This window comes from Boleophthalmus pectinirostris, unplaced genomic scaffold (assembly GCF_026225935.1).
Source record: "Boleophthalmus pectinirostris isolate CB_2022bp ecotype Guang Dong unplaced genomic scaffold, ASM2622593v1 HiC_scaffold_10, whole genome shotgun sequence".
NCBI classification, from domain to species: Eukaryota; Metazoa; Chordata; class Actinopteri; order Gobiiformes; family Gobiidae; genus Boleophthalmus; species Boleophthalmus pectinirostris.
In genome coordinates this window covers 22,060,089-22,078,364 of record NW_026570971.1, presented here as the reverse complement: position 1 = coordinate 22,078,364, position 18,276 = coordinate 22,060,089, and the positions used below count along the sequence as shown (strand labels likewise).

The 18,276-nt window shown below is 37.2% G+C and overlaps 3 protein-coding genes across 3 annotated transcripts; 2 read left to right on the top strand and 1 right to left on the bottom strand.

Moving 5' to 3' along the window:
- The first annotated feature begins 498 nt into the window (after nt 1-498).
- On the top strand, nt 499-3,840 carry cfd (complement factor D (adipsin)). Its single transcript, XM_020919741.2, has 5 exons — nt 499-603; nt 1,268-1,424; nt 2,035-2,176; nt 2,639-2,929; nt 3,341-3,840. The coding sequence occupies exons 1-5, from the start codon at nt 537-539 to the stop codon at nt 3,509-3,511; spliced, it is 828 nt and encodes a 275-aa protein (XP_020775400.1). The 5' UTR covers nt 499-536; the 3' UTR covers nt 3,512-3,840.
- A 2,047-nt stretch (nt 3,841-5,887) lies between these two features.
- On the top strand, nt 5,888-14,563 carry map7a (microtubule-associated protein 7a). The gene is made up of 14 exons (XM_055155200.1): nt 5,888-5,993; nt 7,639-7,713; nt 8,220-8,383; nt 8,455-8,551; nt 8,677-8,796; nt 9,406-9,539; nt 9,696-9,832; nt 10,652-10,911; nt 11,362-11,554; nt 11,928-12,096; nt 12,972-13,076; nt 13,450-13,500; nt 13,891-14,104; nt 14,451-14,563. Exons 1-14 carry the CDS (start codon nt 5,888-5,890, stop codon nt 14,459-14,461), a joined length of 1,836 nt encoding a protein of 611 aa, XP_055011175.1. The 3' UTR covers nt 14,462-14,563.
- Nucleotides 14,564-14,848: 285 nt separating this feature from the next.
- On the bottom strand, nt 14,849-18,191 carry LOC129410741 (uncharacterized). Its single transcript, XM_055159660.1, has 11 exons — nt 17,953-18,191; nt 17,718-17,837; nt 17,208-17,327; nt 16,997-17,116; nt 16,768-16,887; nt 16,279-16,487; nt 16,139-16,184; nt 15,932-16,065; nt 15,736-15,867; nt 15,525-15,639; nt 14,849-15,451 (listed from the first exon to the last, which is right to left on the bottom strand). Exons 1-11 carry the CDS (start codon nt 18,116-18,118, stop codon nt 15,285-15,287), a joined length of 1,449 nt encoding a protein of 482 aa, XP_055015635.1. The 5' UTR covers nt 18,119-18,191; the 3' UTR covers nt 14,849-15,284.
- Between the last annotated feature and the right edge of the window lie 85 nt (nt 18,192-18,276).

Below are 18,276 nucleotides of genomic sequence, written 5' to 3'. Positions count from 1 at the left end.
TCAGGACAACCACACTACTGGAAACTACAATTAACACAGTGAATGTGTATTTATGCATTTATTTCATAACAAAGCCTGTTTTATAATAAGCCATTTTCATACTTGGTGATGTAAAGCAATTTATTTCATGTTTTCACTTCTGCATGTATGTATGTATGCAACGAACACTTACATAAGAATACATTTTTTCATGTTGACGTGTCAGCATGTTTTCTGCTGATGTCTCAGATTAAAACACATGTTTTCCTGTCTTCCTGGGCTTTGGAGATTTGAACATTCGGAGGTTTGAATATTTGTTTTGTTATGTCATAAATGGATATTCAACACAAACAAAGCACTGTCAACAATACAGATAAACACTGAGGAGGCCATAAAAGTGAATGAATTTGACATGGTGAAAAACATGCTTTCTCACAGGCAGAAGTGTGTTTTCCTGTTGTTGCATAAAGAAGAAGAAGAAGGATGCTCCATAACTTCCTCTTTTGAGTGAATGTCCTTAAAAAACACACTTACTACAGTTTTTGGGTTAGTTGGACATGATGGGGTCCAAGGGAGAGATGCTTGCGGTGGCTGCAGTTTGTATCTTTGCTCTCATTTCGCAGAGTAAGTAGAAAATGTTTTATTATAAATAACATGTTGAGAGTATCAAATAATTCCTTCTTATCTCTTCTTCTTGTGATTTATATGTCTTAGTTGTGGACTGTAATGGGAGAAAATGCCTTGTTTTCATGCCTTTTTAAAATTGTTGTACAATAAATCAAATGTAACTAAATCTACAGAAATCTTTTTCACACTTAAAAGTAAACTACAGGTTAGATCAAATAAAAAGTAAAAAGTAAACACAGAATTATAAAAATCTGAAAATGATCACTAATTATTTTATATAAATGGCATCAAAAATGTAAAAAGTTGGTTAGCAGAAAGAAAAATTTGATCTAACGATAACTGGGCAACAAATCATTTGGTAGAGTTTGTTCACTGGTGGTACGAATCTCACTCTTGACATACATAATGGGTTGGGTGGTTAGATCCACTGACCCACAGGCTGGCAGCACAGATGAATACTGTTGTTATGTCCTTGGGCAAGATTCTTAACCTTCTTCGCATCTGCGTACACTGGCGTATGAATGTGTGTGTGAATGGGTGAGTGGTTCCTTAATGTAAAGCGCTTTGACTGCCTTGAAAATGGAAAAGTGTTATATAAAAATCTTTATGTATATATGTTTTTATAGTATTATTCTATTCCCTCCATTACCGTGTTGTGCAGGTGAGGGTATTTTAGGCGGTAATGAAGCGGCTGCTCACTCTCGGCCGTACATGGCGTCGATCCAGCGCTTTGACGGAGAGGCGAGGACTCATGAGTGCGGGGGCTTCCTGGTGGGGAACCAGTGGGTCATGACCGCTGTGCACTGCTTCCCACACGGGTGAGACACATGTAAACAAGTCCAACAGTTGCACAGTATGCCATTAAACAATATATCTTATATTAATTCAATTACACACAAAACTACAGCAAAAACATGCATTACTTCTCTGAGTGGGTCTATTTCTCCACAGAGCTGACCTGTAACTTGGCCTGGTGGTGTAGCCTGCATGTTTCTATAGTTAGTTATAGACATAGTTAATTTAAATGGCACACTGTGCAACATTTCAGGAAATAAACAACATGGACTCAAGCAGGTGGTGAACCCTCTATCAGAAACATTACGCAGTGCACCTTTAATAAAGCACGAAAAGGCAACAAATATTTTACTAAGAATAATTCAGGCTTAATAACTGCTTAATTAACATCCTCACTGCTAATTAAGTGGTTACTAAATTTTTGGTCATGCTTTATTAAGTAAGATGGGGTTATTTTAAAGTTTCAGTTCAATAAAAATGTAACCAAGAATTGTTTACCATATATAGGTGAAGTGAAGAACTCATTTGCAAGAATAATTTGCCACATAACATTTGCTAATAGTTGTTTTAAATGTGATAAATGTGCCAGGGCATATTTTGTATTTTTAGTCTATTTTCGTGTTGTTGTTTCAGTACGGATAACAGAAAGGTGGTGCTGGGAATGCATTCGGTGACTGAGACTGAGGACACACAACAAGTGTTTGAGATTATGGAGCTCCACTCAAACCCAAACTACAGAGCAGAGAATTTTGACAATGACATCGCTCTGATCAAGGTAAGGGCATTTGAGTCTTCTATCTTTGTTTCTGATTTTAAAGGGGTGTTTTGTTCTGGTAATGTAATGAAACAAGAATTGCTGCAGCTTTGAAAAGTTCTAATATAACAGAGCACAGTTTAGATATATTAGTGTATAGTTTTGAACTCAAATGCTTCTTCACCATGTATAGTTTATATCATTATATTATTTCTTTATTTGGTTCATTAAATTGTTCTTAGATATGAAAATATTTACTGAAGTGGAAAAAAGAAGTTGGTTGAATCCTGCACATCAGAATAAACTACTATAAAATAACAAAACAGAACAAGAAAATGAAAATAGGGGGTTAAAAAGTATTTGTTTACCCAGGGCCCAATGCAAAAAAAGAGCCCCCCCCCCCAATTTTCCATTACACCCCTGCTGAAACCAAAATGAACCAAACCTAAACTAGAAAACATAACTTATAATATTTATTTTCAGTTGGATCGTCCGGTCAACATCACCAATGCGGTCCAAGTGGTGAAATTCCTGCGCAGTGGAGGCACTAACCCGACCACAAATGAGCAGGTGGATACGGCGGGGTGGGGAGCCTCTGATAACCTGGGTTCCAGACCAGACAAGCTGAAGGAGGTCACAGTGGAGGTGGTCAACCCAATGCTCTGTCGGCGTAGTGACTACTTTGGGACCAGATACACCAGCAACATGATCTGTGCCCACCATGTGTATGACAAACCAGGGAGCAGGCGCCAGGGGAAGATGGACACCTGCGATGTGAGTGTGCCACTGGTTTAGTCCTGGTTAAATCTTGGTTGAGTTCTGGTTTAATCCTTGTTTAGTTATATCAAATTTAGTCCTTGTTCAGCTGTAAATTGGTTCTGGTTCAGTCTTGGTTTGGTGCTGGTTAAGTCCTATATGTATAGCCTAGGTTTAGTCATAATTTAAGTAGTTCTTCTTTAGACCTGGCTTGGTACTGGTTTAATCCTGATTTAGTACTGGTTCAGTCCTAGTTTAGTCCTGGTGATGACACCCAGTACGCAACTACTGCTTCCTATACTAGCAGTACTTTACACGTACAGGTTTATACTGTAATGGCAACTACAGTAATTTTTAAAAACTGAAATCACCATATATTCTAACTCACTAATAAAAGTAACTGTTTATGTCCTGATTTTTTTCTGTTAGGGTGACTCTGGGGGTCCTCTGCTCTTCAAAGGTGTTGTGGTGGGAATCGTGTCCAATGGAGGGATAAAGTGTGGTCAAATGAGGAAACCAGGCATCTACACCATAGTGTCCCATTACACTGAGTGGCTGGATGGCATTATGGGCCCACAGCCAACCGCCCCGCCACAATAAGAGTCTCTCTGCTGCGATTAAACACACCTGTCCTGTCATAATAATAATAAAGCACACAAAATAATGTTTTACTTTGAATTCAATGTGTCTCACTGTGTCAATATTGAAATCAACAGATCATAGTGGAACTGTAATGCAACCTAGGGTTTTGGAATGTAAGACAGAAGTAATGAATTTTTTTTTTTTTTTAAAGTTACTGTATTGCAAAGTTATTTTTTCTGTTAAATACATTAGAGACTCTGTTCCCCTCTAGTGGATACCTTCTAAACCAGGGGTGTCAAAGTCAAATTCACAGAGGGACAAAATAAAAAACTTTGACTAAGTCTAAATATGTATTGAAATTGATCTCTTCTTTCAAGATATGTAATGTTACATTTTTACTTAAAATTAAAATAAATGTTTAATAATAGTTTTGCTTAAACACTGAATCCAGAACAAGCATAATATAAAATAATAACAACATTTAATAACTACATTTTAAATAAATAATGTCTCTCTGTAGCCGGAGGGCCAGCTCTAATACATATTTGATATGATCTCATGGGCCAAATATAATTGTATTGTTGGCCAAATTTGGCCCCTGGGCCTGAGTTTGACATGTCTGTTCTAAACTATTTTAAAATTAAATGTCTTTATCCTTGTGTAACTACATTATAAATAGGGTTAATAATATAATATAAATTAACTACGTACAAGCAAGTTTACCAAGGCCTGAATAGCAGCATAAGGTAGAACCACACTCATTCTCTGTCGTATGTAACTATATAGAATCATCGCAATGCCGCTGCTAAATAAGAGAATACGTTCCAGTCCAAACTAAGGTTACAGAGATCACACAGCGCCCTCTAGTGTTTTCTGTGGAATAGTACACGGTGCTTCCCAAAATGACACGCGTCTCTTCAGTCAGGTAAGAGCGGTTTGCCGTTTTAGAGATTTCTGTCAAAATTCGTATTGTGATCTGTTAGCTCTTTTACTTTCAGGTAGTAGGGGGCAACAGTAGCCTACGTGTCGACATTGGGGAAAATAGCAATTAAGTGATTTAACTTCTTGGGTTCTTTTTAAAGACAATTTAGTACAGTGTATGTACCTTGTTGACATGTTTGTTGGCTGCTAGCTGCAAGATATCTTCTGCTAACAGCCGAAATATGTCAACAAAGTAAATACACTGTACTATGTTGTCTTTAAAAAAGAACCCAAGAAATTAAAGTACATAAGAAGACAAAATGAACATATTGGCTTAGCAATTATTAAGTGAAATTGGCCCTATTTTCTTGTATATTGCATCAGGAAATGTGTTTACGTGTTGAGTACATGGATCTGTTAAAATAAGTTGAGTAGTATTAAAGTTTACATTTTAGAAGAATCAAAATAAAATTGTATTACCCTCCGAGTTGTTTCACTGGTGAAAAGAAAGATAACAAATGTCTCCATCTTGTGGCCAGTGTTGGTACATGTAGGATGAGAATTAAAGGTGATACCCGCAAATTGAGCAGCAGCCTCACCAAACTAAGATAATGTAAAGACTAGAGATGTAACAATAACCGAAATATCGTGATATCGTATCGTCAGAGTTCTCACAATAATATTGTGGACCATCACAATATATCGAATTACAAGTCTCTTTGCTTAAATTAAGAGTTATGGTGTAGCAATAGCTGAAAAAAGACAGATGGAACTACATAGACCATGATCCTTTGCTCTATTTCAGTGTAGACTACAAGAAGAAATAACAGTTCTAAGTACTTTTAAGTCTTAGTTCTTTGGATTAAGTCTCTAAACAAGGCTATTATTTATTATTGTTATTGTTGTATGATTGGATATTGTTACATCCAGGATCATGAGCCTCCCCACAGTATTGCGACCTTTCCCACAATATCGCAGTAAATGTCATACCATGATTCATACCTTGATGATATCATATCGTGAGACTTGGATATCGTCACACCCCTAGTAAAGACACAATACAATATAGCCACTATACAGTTTTGACTGTTTTGGTTTGTTCGTCTATTGGCTCATTCCTGGTTTAAACAAGCAGTGTTGAAGTGTGTATAAGTCTCCCCATAACAAGAACAACAAATTGATATCAACAATCCAGATAGGCTAGCTTTTTATGTTTTTGTTGTTTGTTTTTCTTATTGTTTTTGTGATTTCTCTTGCTTTGGTTCTGTAATCAGATGGACAGGCTGCTGATGCAAAAAGCAGATCTCCATTTCGAAACCCCCAAGGCTTCTCAAAATAGCATTTCAAACCAGGAGTAGGAGAGAGAGGGGATGAGGAAAGAAGGAGGAGAGAGAGAGAAAAGAGGAGAGGGGAGGGGGAGTTTGGACTGCGAGCATCGGTACGTCTGCCTCATAGCATCATAGCAGCCTTAGCATGGCTGTGCAGAAGAAGCAGAGTGCTGTTCCTCCATCGCAGGGACCACTCTCCACACGCACCATCGAGAGCCAGAGGAAGGCCATTCCCCCCCAGAGAGCCAGAGGTGAGTGGATTTTAATGTTCTGTTAGCCTGATACAAAAATTTGCATTGTTGGAGCTAGAGCATACACAGTGAATCATCTGACTGTGCTGGTGACGTAGGACTTAAATACAGTGTGTACTATAAAGCTGATCACAATAAGATGTGTTCATTTTGTATATGTTTTCAAGGCTACGGTATGACAGTTAGTCTATTACACAACAATAGGTTTCACTGAATTATACCTGGGGATGTGTCAAATGTGGATGTGTATGATGGTCCATATGAATCAGATATAACAAACCTATACTAGGATTAGATTTAGAGTAATAGTGTGTGTTTAAACAAGATTAACTCTAGAACATGATCGTTACAGAACCAGGAACAAGCACTAAAAATAGAAGAGAATTACATCCTTAAACCATGTCTAACCTGAACATAACCACAACATTTTGATCGAGGTAAAGACTTATCACTGACTTCATTTTAGTTGTAAGAGCTAAATCATATTTGCTTTAAACCAGATGTTACGCTTACATTGTTACGTAGGCAATTTGCAAAATGCCCATTGACCTAGAATATGATAGTATTTTAATTGAGTAGCAGTCCATGTATTTTGATGGCATGATTGCACTGTAGGCCTATACCCATATTATATTACTATAAACAAATGTATGAATACATATATTGGCAATTAAGATGTGAAAATTACACATTACGCTTCTATTGCATTTCCCGAACTGTGTTTAACTTGAAAGCAAAAAGCAGGCTTATCTGTAAATGTAGAAGATGCCATTATTTTTGTTTGAATGACTGCAAATTATGAGCATTTGCTAATAATTATGAATTGGATTATATGAATTTGAATCATAATTTTAATTTAAAAGGACCTGAGAAAGCTGCAGATGCTACTGAGGATATAAATAAACAATATCTGCTAATAAAAGTGAATGTTATGGTTTGGACTACTTGAAAAAGAATGGCACTGTAGCCTGGGATTTTATTGCATATGAGCTAACTATATTTGAAAGCCTTAAGGAGTGAGTCCATGTGATTTATAATTACTTATGATGCTAAAGTAGTGCTAGATCATTGGTCAGGTGTTAGCTTGTTCTTTCTGCCTTTTACATGCTGACTCTGTATAATAGCTCTTTCATTTGCAGATTAGCCTAAAGCTATCCCAAAGCTAAAGCTAACCACTGTTTGGATGAAAGATATCAACTGTTTTTGCTTATTCAGTGCATATGTAATATTTGAGCGTACTGTCTATGTGGCCTATATGTTGTTTTCTTTGTAGAAAATGGGGTTTATGTCAGATCAAGTCCACAGAAGGCGCCCTGTCCTGTCCATAAGACTGAGCAACTCACAGTCACTTCACGGTCTATTACAGGTTTGGTAACATAACTGCATTTATAAATGATTACCAAAGAGGTTGTGGGTTAGATTCTTTTGCCAACCAACTCACATTATTGTCATGGATATAACCTCATTTCTATTAGAAGATTTTCCTCAAGCTTTTGAAAAATATGCATGTGAATGTGTCCTATCTTATTATTTTATTTCCTTCACTGAAAAAAGCAGTTTTGATTTTAATTATAGTTGCAAACATATACTATTTTGGTAAAAGTATGTTTTTAAGAATTTCACCTGAAAAATGTTCTATTTCTAGGTCAAAATGGACTAAATGTTGACGAAAGGCTCAAAGCCGCACGGGAAAGACGTGAGGAGCAACAGAAGTTTATAGGTAAATAATGATTAGCGCTTTATTACCAGAAAAAAATTGTTACTACTGTCAAAATATATATTTTTTTAAGAAACACTAGATTACATTATTGATGAGATATGGTCCAGATTTATCTTCATAAGTAGGTTAGTATGTTAATATAAATTCTTCTTACCCTGGTAGAGTACTGGTACTAAAACTTGTTGGCAATATTCTTAGTCAAAAGCCATTTTAGTACTTGGACTTCGACTAATTAAAAGAGAATGCAGTTTTTGTCTTATTTGTTGAAAACCAGGCTCAGGTGTAAAGGGAGAATACTAGTATTTTTTGTGTACTCTTATGCAAATCATTGTAGCATATTATTAAGAGGCATATGGCTGGCTGTGTCTCAAAGGGATACAGGCAAGATATGTTTTCAGTTTAAAATAAATAATACAATATAATATAGGTAACAAGCCCTGTATTACTCAGAGTTGTGGATTTTATTGTACTGAAACTGATGACTACATGTCTTGATTTGTCCCTAGCCTCTCGGGAGCAGAACCGATTGGAGCGAGAGCAGAGAGCCAGACAGTTTTATGAACTACAGCTGCAGGAGCGCAAGAATCGTCTCCTAGAACAGCGCCACCGAGAGGAGAGGAGACGTGCTGCTGTGGAGGAGAAGCGCAAACAGAGGCTACAGGAGGAGAGAGTAAGTGATAATTGCCTCATGACTGGAATGACCAATTTGAAAACCACTGAAGTCTGTTTTCCAAATTTAAGGAGCGATATGAATCTGCAGTTCGCAAAACACTGGAGAAGAGCCAAAGAGCCCAACAAAACAGCCAAAACAGAGGAAGAAAGCCTACCAAATCCAATGGTAAAGTCTTACATGCTCTTCCTATCTCTTATCTCTGAATTTTCCTCATCTTTCCTAATCAGTTACTGTGTGTATCTTCAACTTTTGGACTTGCACTGAAAACTTTACACTAATCAATGCACTAGTTCCACGTCGAAAGCCACTGACGGCTTGGGAGAAAAATCTGGTCACACGTCTGCTCACCCCCACCTGCTCCTATTTGAACCGCAGCAAGAGCGCAGGGTGCCAGGGATCAGGGGAGCAAGGTACTAAGTTAATGAGTTATACTGGTTTTCAAAGAAGTTCTGGTTTAGTCCAGAACAAGTTATGATTTAATACATGGCTATAAATATTTGGACTGATTTACTTGCTTAACTCAATCACATATTAATATTAAGAATATAACAAAATGTACAAGATAAATTTGACCATATCTTAAGTAATGGAATAATGGAATAATGTAATGCTATGTGAATACTGGAGCCTTGCCTTTTCCTTAGATATGATTAATTATGTCTAGATTTATACAATTTTTATTCATCCAGTCCCTTGTTCAGCTATGTCCGAATAAGTCCTGAAATCATGCTCACATTTAGGTTTATTTAATTCACCCTGGTCCATCCCTGTATTGCCTATACCTTGTTACGTGGTTTCATTCCAAAAAGAATTTCATAGAATAAAATAGCATGTCAATGTCAGGGGAATAACAGTACAACTTTAAAGAAATGAAATTTGCTGCATGGATAACTACACTAAACCAAACACGGACAACAAAACTAAACTAACAATTCTTCTCCTCATTTCCATCTTCTTTCACTGACCTCTATTTGCACATTACACATTTTCCTCATAACCATTTAAAACATTGTGTTCAGTTGTCCATGTTTGTCGTCGTGCAGTTTCATATCACTCCATCTCCACCACCTCCACCCCTCACAAACCCCAGCCCAGACCCTCTGCCTCCCCCAGACCCAAGAACCTGCAAACTAGAAGCACCACTGTGGCACAGGTAGGTCCTAAATATCCATATTGTACTATACTATATGTTTTGAAAATGTTTAAAAATCACATATTTAGTAATAGGTAATACCTGTAAATGTATGGCTCTCACTGAAAGAAAAGTCTAATTGAGAAATTGTGTTGACTCCCTTTGCTTTTGTTGTAGATTAAAGCTGCCAACGTGGACAGTGTTAATAAGAAGAGCAGGAGCCATTCATTTAATGCCAAATTTCCTGGGGCCAAACCCAGTCCAAAAACAACCACACAGAAAGAAAGTAGGACAGCGTCTCCTTCACCAGAGTGGTATGTTCAATGTTGTCTCCCTTGTTAATCACAACTATGGCTGTGCAATTAATCAAGATGGAGGTTCAATAATTTCTAATCATAAAGTATATGCTCGGGTCAATCCTCTGTCACTAAAATCATGTGGTTTGAAGCAGAGGTCAGACTTTGGAGAAAGATTTTTATGGCCCTAATTAAAAGTATCTTTAGTTTATGTTTTAATATTGATTTTTTTTCTTTCTTAAGACACAGGGTAGTCATAGTATTTGGTCATATTGCCTATTCTTTCTCCCTGTCTTGAATGCATTGTATTCCTATATTACATAAAATAAAATGGACTGTAGTGAGCTTTTAGCCATGTTACAGTGTTTTTGTGTCATTCATACATCTTTTAGTATCCCTTAATTATTAGTCTGTCACCATCTCCAAAGCTCAAAATGCTCTGTTCCACCTTGTAGTGGTAGTTTTTAAGTTAACAGCTACCTTTTGCCTTTAGTTCAGTAGAGACTGGCAATTCCAGGACTGAACTGATCCAAATGATTCTAGTGAGGGTGTATGAAGTTTTAAAAACACATTAGCGCACTTGCTGTATGACCACATGATGTAGGGTTATATGTATATGTAGGGTTTGTCAAATGTGTGAATGAAACAAAATACAACTCCAGTCTGTTTTTGATGAGGAAATAAAATATGTGTAATATTGGCCCTTTTAAAATTCTACATGAACACTGTGACTGATATCTCCCATGCATATCTCCCATTTGTAGAGAACCATTCATATACAGTAGATTAGTAGTATTATGACAACTGGGTCATTGTCATCTCTTTATGGGTTGACAGCTCTCCCAGGAAATCAATCCGACGACACTCAGCTCCACAGCCGCCTGAGCTCCCGTCTGTCCCGGAGGAGGAGGTGGATACAGGCCTGGACCCCCCCTGCCCTGGTAACACACGGCCAGTCAGGACCATCAGAGCTGTCAGGACGTCCGGTGAAGGTCGCACTGGGAAAATATGTGAAGACTACACACACGAAGCTCCTCTCTCCAGCCTGTCCGCCATATTAGAGACCCAAGAGACCAGCAGAACAGACGGAGATGGAAGTAAGGGAAACGGACTAAAGATGGGTACATTTACATAGCCAGTAAAACTCAGATAACTAGAATAATCAGATAACCCGATATTGACATCTCATGTTTGGTGTCAGTTAATCAGTTGACTTAACTGTTGTATTTGGAAGCATAATACATTTTAAAATATGCTACATTAAATTGCCTTTTTTGCAGAAATGTTTTTTTTTTTAAACCTGCACAGGTGTGAACATTCAAAAAGAAATCAGCTTACTCACATCAGATTTAACTGTTTACATGATATTTCAATAATCCAATAATTTCAGAAATCAGATAATGATTACATTTTTGGTATGCATGGATTAAATAGTTTCAAAATATTAAGATCTTGATGACTTGATGTCCTTCAACAAAATACCTGTTGTTGAAAGGCTCTGCACAAATATATGGCAGCAGATATTTTACTGTACATCTCTTTTACAGGTCCCTCCCAGTTCGGACACTGGACACAGCCCCTGTGTCCAGTTCGACAGCTCCCCGAGATCGGGTCCAAGCACTCAGCCGGGACCTCAGACCCAGAGGAGGCGGCTCGAGTCCTGTCTGAGAAGAGGAGAGAGGCCCGACTGCAAAGAGAACAACAGGAACAGGAGAAACTGCAAAGGGAGGAGGAGGAACGGTCAGATAATATGTCCCACTATGTGCATGGGTGCTCCAGTTTTATACAAATGAAACTGCTTGATACTTCATACCAATTTACCAATACCAACTGATAACACAATGAGGATTTTAAAAATTATTTCATATAGTAAAAACTGATTCTTATTGGAAAATAGTAGTAGAGTACCATAGCTTTTTTATCACATGGTTTTAGACTAATTCTAAATGATCAATGACCATTGTAAAACTATTCTGGAAAGGTCCAACTTTGTCCTATTTATATTTATTGATACCTGCTCCAAAAATACAGTTAAAATCATGAGTTATAATTAGCAGAAGTGAAACAAGCATTTTGGGTGAAATAGTAAAATGTTTTGTTTTTTTTTGTGCAGGAGAAATCGTGAGGAGCTGGAGCGCAGGAGAGCAGAGGAGCGAGCGCGTCAGCAGGCAGAAGCCCAGCGTCTGATTGAGGAGAAGAGGAGGAGAGAGGAAGAGGAGCAGAGGAGAGCAGAGGAGGAGAGGGCTCAGGCGCAGAGAGAGGCACAGCTGCTACTGAAACAGGTCATACAGACACATATGGCACTACTGGACAACATAGTGTCTACATTATAGTTTGTGTCATACATAAAACAGGGGTCATATAAACACCGCATCAGGACAGTGCTTTTCATTTCTCTTTTTATCACTACATTTCTTATCAGAGTGTCACAGTGTGCAGTGATCACATATTGATTTGGAAATTTGGGAATTTAGAAATTTTACACTCAGTGCCTTTCCTGATACCTTTCTTTGGGATAGGGAAGTAATTCCAACACTAACTACATAGAATCAGTTTTGTGATTGTGACAAATCTCATACTAAATGAATACTGTTGTTGTGTTTAAAATGTTTTACAATCATAAAGTGCAGTGTGTAACCTTTTTGTTGGAAGATCCAGTATCTGCTTAACGACAGAGAGATGTTATTGCTTTGACTGATGTATTCCACAGAACAGGATTAAATTCATGAATCTCCATGGAGAAAGACCAGTGATGTCACCAGGCCAAGTTATAGGTCAGAGCAACCTTGCTCAGAGCAAAAATACATGTTTTTCACTGCTCCAAAAATAAAATAAAAGTGAAACATTCCAGAAACAGAAATAACATCTTAATGGGACTAGCTCCCACCTGAAAGTTACATAGTGCCTCTTTAAAGTATTATGAGCACACAATAGATGATCTCTGTTTCTTTTGTAGATGTTTTGCAGTGGACTAATAGGGTCCCCACCTTTATAAATAACATATTTACAATCTCTTATAATTCATTTTTGAATGAACTTCTCATCACAAGCCAAAATATCCTATGCTATTTCTATGAGACCAAAAACACAGAGCTAATGACTGGAGGGAAGTCGAATGTTGTTGTTGTTAATCCTTTATGTTTGGTGTGTCTCACAGCGAGAAGAGGAACAGGCCAGAGAGAGAGCCAACGCTGAGAAACTGAAACAGGAGAGGGAACTGCTGGCACAGAAAGAGGAGGTGGAGCGGCAGGCAAGGAAGAAGGTAAGATGTCTAACACTGCTCAAGCAAAATATTATGATCACCTGCCCATTATACAGCACTCACAGGTGTAAATTTTGCTAGAATAATTTGTCAAATTTATTCTTCATTTTTATAACAACTTTTGTTTTTGACCATATATTAACTACATTATACATGTACCATATCACAGAACACCACAGACCAAAACCCCATAAGAGTTGCAACTGTGGAAGTGTTTTAATTGATTTGCAGGATTAAAGTTCACTTGGTTTCCTTCTCACTAAAGGAGGTAAACTGTTTTTGTGACAGATTTTTACAACTTATTGTCCAGAAGTGAAAATCGTGGTGTTTTTGACAATGGCATGTTGCCTAAATTCTGTGTTTTGGTTCATAGAGACTGGAGGAGATCATGAGGAGAACCAGGAGGACTGATTCTCCAGATACGGTAAAACTTAATGTTTTCAATTTTAGAAAGGACAGTTAATTGCCGCAGGGGTCTTATGATCAACCGAAAACACTGGCTACATTTTCTCAAATGTTAAAAGTTTCTGTTTGTCTTTGACTAAATGGAGAACTAATGTTATTATGCCTAATTAGTTTTTTCATTACAGTTCCAGGTTTTTCATTTTTCCTATCATTTGATCAAAATACAGAGGAACAAAGTGAGTCATATTTCTTTAGCTGTTACTACATGAAAACCTGAATGGCCAAAGTCAGAGGACTTTCATCATTTATCCATTATCCATATGAATGACATTCTGTTGACAAACGAATGGGACATAAAGTGTTAAAGGCAAGATTGTATTTGTTTATACTGTAACAATTTCTTTTCCAGAAGCCAGTAGCAGTGAGGATCTCCACTCAGCCAAAGGAGAACACTCAGCCTGTGAGCAGCAGCACCATCGAGGAGGCTGTGAAAGTCGTGACCAAACCCTCTACTCTGGGTCTCCACGGCGACGATGAGGGGCTTCCGGTTGTAGCCTTTAAGGAACGGAGATCTCTGCGAACTCTCACTGGATTGGACGAGATACAGAGCCAGCAGAGAGCAGGTCAGGAGCAGATGTCTGCATTCTATGCAATATTAATACATTGGGTTTCAGAATAGACCACACCAAACCACCTAGCTAGCAGTGGTTTATCGTACTAGTAGATGTTCAAAATCTGTTGATGTACAAGGAGGACTCAACAAGAAAGAATTTTTGAAATCCAGTTTCCTGAAAAGTTCTAGATAAATTAAATGTATTGATTATAAAAATTATTATTTCTCACCATTTTCATGATTACCAATGTGGAGTTCAATTTCCATTTAAATGTTATGTCTTTTTAAATCTGGCTCAGTACATCAAAAACATGATCTATTTCAGCTTGTATTTACTCTTTCTGTTTTTCTTTCAGAAGTCATCTGAGCAGCTGCAGGGCTAAGTGCTGCTGTCTATCTGAATCCCTGCAGTGGAGCTATGGATGCTGCCTCCAGGCCTCTTCAGGAGCATGTCATGTCCCTGCTATGCCTTTAACTCAGAACACAGCATCTGACTCCTTCTCTATCCTTCCCATCTCACCAGGTTTTGGCTTAACAAAACCATAAGAGTAGATTGCAGTGGGTATTTGCAAAAGCTCTGTAATGGTGTTTCCTTTATAATCACTGAAATGAATAGCTACTGTAACAATCACAAAATGTCAGCCATATGTGTTTTGCTGATTCCTTATATTGTATTTCTTGCTGATTAAGCACTTTTCCTTCCCAGTGTTGTGGAATAAGAAAAGCTTTTGCTGCTATCTGCACTAGACATTTTAGAATTGCTTCATATTTAAATTGTATCTTTTTACATAACTTAAGCAAGTGCTATTTCAAAGCTGCTATGGAGTAGTTCCCAAAGGCTTAGTTTCAGTTGTGCTAGAGGTAACATAGACCAGTCAAGTTCAAAGCATTTATTGCACTGTAGGTTTGATATGAAGTCATTTAACAAAGCAAAAAGCAGGGTTTGACAATTTATTTAATGAATAAGTCATTGTGTAACCAAATGTGCTTAGCTTATTTTTATTTACTTGCTATAACAAAAGTATAGTTCCATTATAACTATATGGTTTAGCAAGTCTGTTAAATGTAAATTAAATATTAAATAAAAGCATTACATTATAAGTTATGCCTGTTGCTTAAAATGTCTCAAATGTGTCTGTCTGATCTTTTTTTTGAAATTTATGATTCATTATGTAGTGTACAAACCTTCATTAATAAAATTTAGTCAATAGGGGAAGCTTTCCTGTCTGTTTAAATTTACTTAAAATAGCAGCACATTTGCAGGATAACACAGGATTTCTTGTTGGCTCAGATAAATTCACCAGCCTTGCAATATGCTCCGATGCAACTTGTGCGACCACATGAGATCTTAAAGTACCTAATAGTAAGATAAATAAGATCAGGTCAAATTGTGTTATTGGAGCTATTTTAAACCATATCTGTTTACTTACCAATGTTAAGAAGCTGCTGTAAACACGAAGTCACTTGGAGCAAAGCCTCATCTGACATACTTTGGTTTTCAAGTGCTGTCAAGAGTCCTGATACGCACATAGTGTTTGTGATAGCCTACATAAATACAATATGTTACTTACATTACATAATTTCCCGGTCAATATTTAAGTGACTATGATATATACAGCTACCAGTTCTGGTCTGTTCTACCTGTGGGCCAATGTCAGAGTTGGACAAATGAGAGATGATACTGGAGCAGCATATCACTAGTGTGGGACAGGGGTTTTGACAATAAAAAAGTTGGCCAATGACATCCAGGACTCCTTCACCCACTAAGACATCCTATGAGAAAATATGTGCCATTACCTTCTGTTTTCTGGACTAATCCAGAAGTTTTTATACGTACTTTATTTGGTGCATGTGAAGACATCGTGCACAGCAGTGTTAAGGCTGGTTCAATGTAAATTAGACTGGAAGTTCTCAACAATGTTTTCAATGGCAAAACACAGTCTAGTTCCATCAACTGGGCCTGGATCTGCACTGGAAAATAAATGTTGATTTACATATCATATTTTTTTCTGTTAACATAACAAGTACATGTTATCATATTTACCATTGTGGGCAAGAAGTTGGAGACACTGACATGCTTTTGCTGCATTCTGAAAAGAGAACAATAAAAACATTTTTTTCTTACAGTGGAAATAAGATTGGAAGAATTAAAAAATATATATAAAATAATATCTCTATTCATACCTTTGTCACTGTAGAAGACATTAGATTTACTAGAGATCGAATTAAAAAGCAGCCACATGCATTTAACAGTGTTAGCTGGAGCTTCTGTACAGAGGCAATATTATACAGAGCTGTACAGCTGAGAAACTGAAGCTTTGAGTTTGAGGACTGCAGCAGAAGGACCAGGACTGGGAGAGCCCCACACTGACACAAGAGTTTAGTTGAAGATTCTGAAATAATAAAGCACAAGTGTAGTTAGAAGTGATCACTGGTCATTCATTGTTTTAGATGACATTTTTTGGTGCATTAACACTTCACACAATCACCACATCAAAACTGGGATTAAACTGGCTAAACCCTGAAGTAACTAAACTGGGCCCAAACCAGAACGAACATATTCTTAGTATGAATTTAGTCAGTAATTATAATTTAGTAATTCAGACATGGCATTGTTGTAGCTTTAAATGTAAATATAAAATGTCAGTGTTGCATCTAGAGCAGTGAACTTACCTGACTGTGTTAGTTGTAACAGGGCCCAAGCTGCATCCTGCTGAACTTGTGGATCATATGATTTTGCTAAAGCCAACAGTGGGATGATGCCATCATGCATTATAGTATCTGCCTTTGACTCTGCAGCACATAACATAACTGAACAATTGTCACGTCATTCATTGTTATTCATTGTCATTCATTTTCATTCATTCCCTGTTTTGCAAACCCATGCATTTTCATTACACACCTGAGGAGGAGAGGATAATTATGCATGCACAGGATGTACACTGGGCTACAGCATCACCAGATTTGAACATCTCTATCAATGGCTCCAAAATCTTCATATCAACCACTGTGTCAATATAAACTGTAAACACAATAGAAGTAAAGCCCATTTTATCTATTAAGAGAAAAAAAAATTGTATAATAGAAACAAAAAGCACACAAAACATTCTTACTGGTGTCTTTTAGTAAAAAGTTGATTAGGGAAATGGCTGTGGTCTTCTGCACTTTCAGGTCAGGCGAGTATAGTAAAGTGAGGACAGGTCCCAAGTAAGGATCAGGTAAAGGGGATATCACTGAAATTCAGTTACAGTTATGAATAAAACGTGTTAAACATAAATGACTTCATCTTTTCTAACAAATTTGTAGGAATAACAAATAGATACTACTACTACTACTACACAACCTAGGCTCCTACCAGTTCAGTACATTTATCTTTTGTCTGTTTGAACAAGAGCACAAACACCGTTGGCAATTTGCATAGAACTGGTCACACCTGAAAGTATAGGATTTATCAAACCAGAAGACTGTTGTCATTCACTAAAGTTCTGTGTCACCCTTTTATTCAGTTTGCTAATTTTCATTGTCCAGTTGAAAAGAGTGAAAAGATGTTTGAAATCCTTTATAGGGAATACAAGATCTAGCGTAGATATATTATTTGTAATGACAATCCATTTTTTACTCACAGTGTTTACTAAGATTTAAAAAATACTCTGCTGCAGTCTGTTGCATCTTGGGGTTTTCTGAGGCTGCAAGTCTTCTTAGTGTTTCAAGGTTTTGGTCATTACATAGTTCATTTTTATTTTCTAAAAAAATAAAAACAAAATAAATAAATAAAATTTGCATAAGATCATTTTAAAATGTAAGATTACAAAATTGATCTGTGTTCCTCATTAGAAATAAAATTAGGGCATAACAAACCATTCAACTGTAGCACCGTAGGATCCTCGGGATTTTCAAAACAAGTAGAACACTGTAAAATGTTTCTGCAGAACACAAATAATCTTTGTCCAGCGCTTACAAAAACACTTTTGACATTAGCAGCACATTCACAGAACAAGCAGCAATCACATAATCCTGAAGTCATATCTGCGTCTTCTCTCAGACGGGAGAGCACTTCTGACCTGTCCTTTCATTGAAAACAGACACCTGGAGTGGAGTAAAGGGTGAGGCGTGTGGTGAGCAGAGATGGTATTGAGTACACGTTGGTCATGTTAAGGATATTATACGGACTCGGCTGTGATT

Coding starts and splice junctions, on each gene's coding strand:
- cfd (XM_020919741.2), top strand. CDS start 537: ATGATGGGGTCCAAGGGAGAGATGCTTGCGGTGGCTGCAGTTTGTATC. Junction 604..1,267: donor CTTTGCTCTCATTTCGCAGA/GTAAGTAGAAAA, acceptor CGTGTTGTGCAG/GTGAGGGTATTTTAGGCGGT. Junction 2,177..2,638: donor ATGACATCGCTCTGATCAAG/GTAAGGGCATTT, acceptor ATTTATTTTCAG/TTGGATCGTCCGGTCAACAT.
- map7a (XM_055155200.1), top strand. CDS start 5,888: ATGGCTGTGCAGAAGAAGCAGAGTGCTGTTCCTCCATCGCAGGGACCA. Junction 9,833..10,651: donor GCGTCTCCTTCACCAGAGTG/GTATGTTCAATG, acceptor ATGGGTTGACAG/CTCTCCCAGGAAATCAATCC. Junction 11,555..11,927: donor CAAAGGGAGGAGGAGGAACG/GTCAGATAATAT, acceptor TTTTTTGTGCAG/GAGAAATCGTGAGGAGCTGG.
- LOC129410741 (XM_055159660.1), bottom strand. CDS start 18,118: ATGACTTCAGGATTATGTGATTGCTGCTTGTTCTGTGAATGTGCTGCT. Junction 17,838..17,952: donor TACGGTGCTACAGTTGAATG/GTTTGTTATGCC, acceptor TTATTTTTTTAG/AAAATAAAAATGAACTATGT. Junction 16,066..16,138: donor CCAACTTCTTGCCCACAATG/GTAAATATGATA, acceptor TTTATTTTCCAG/TGCAGATCCAGGCCCAGTTG.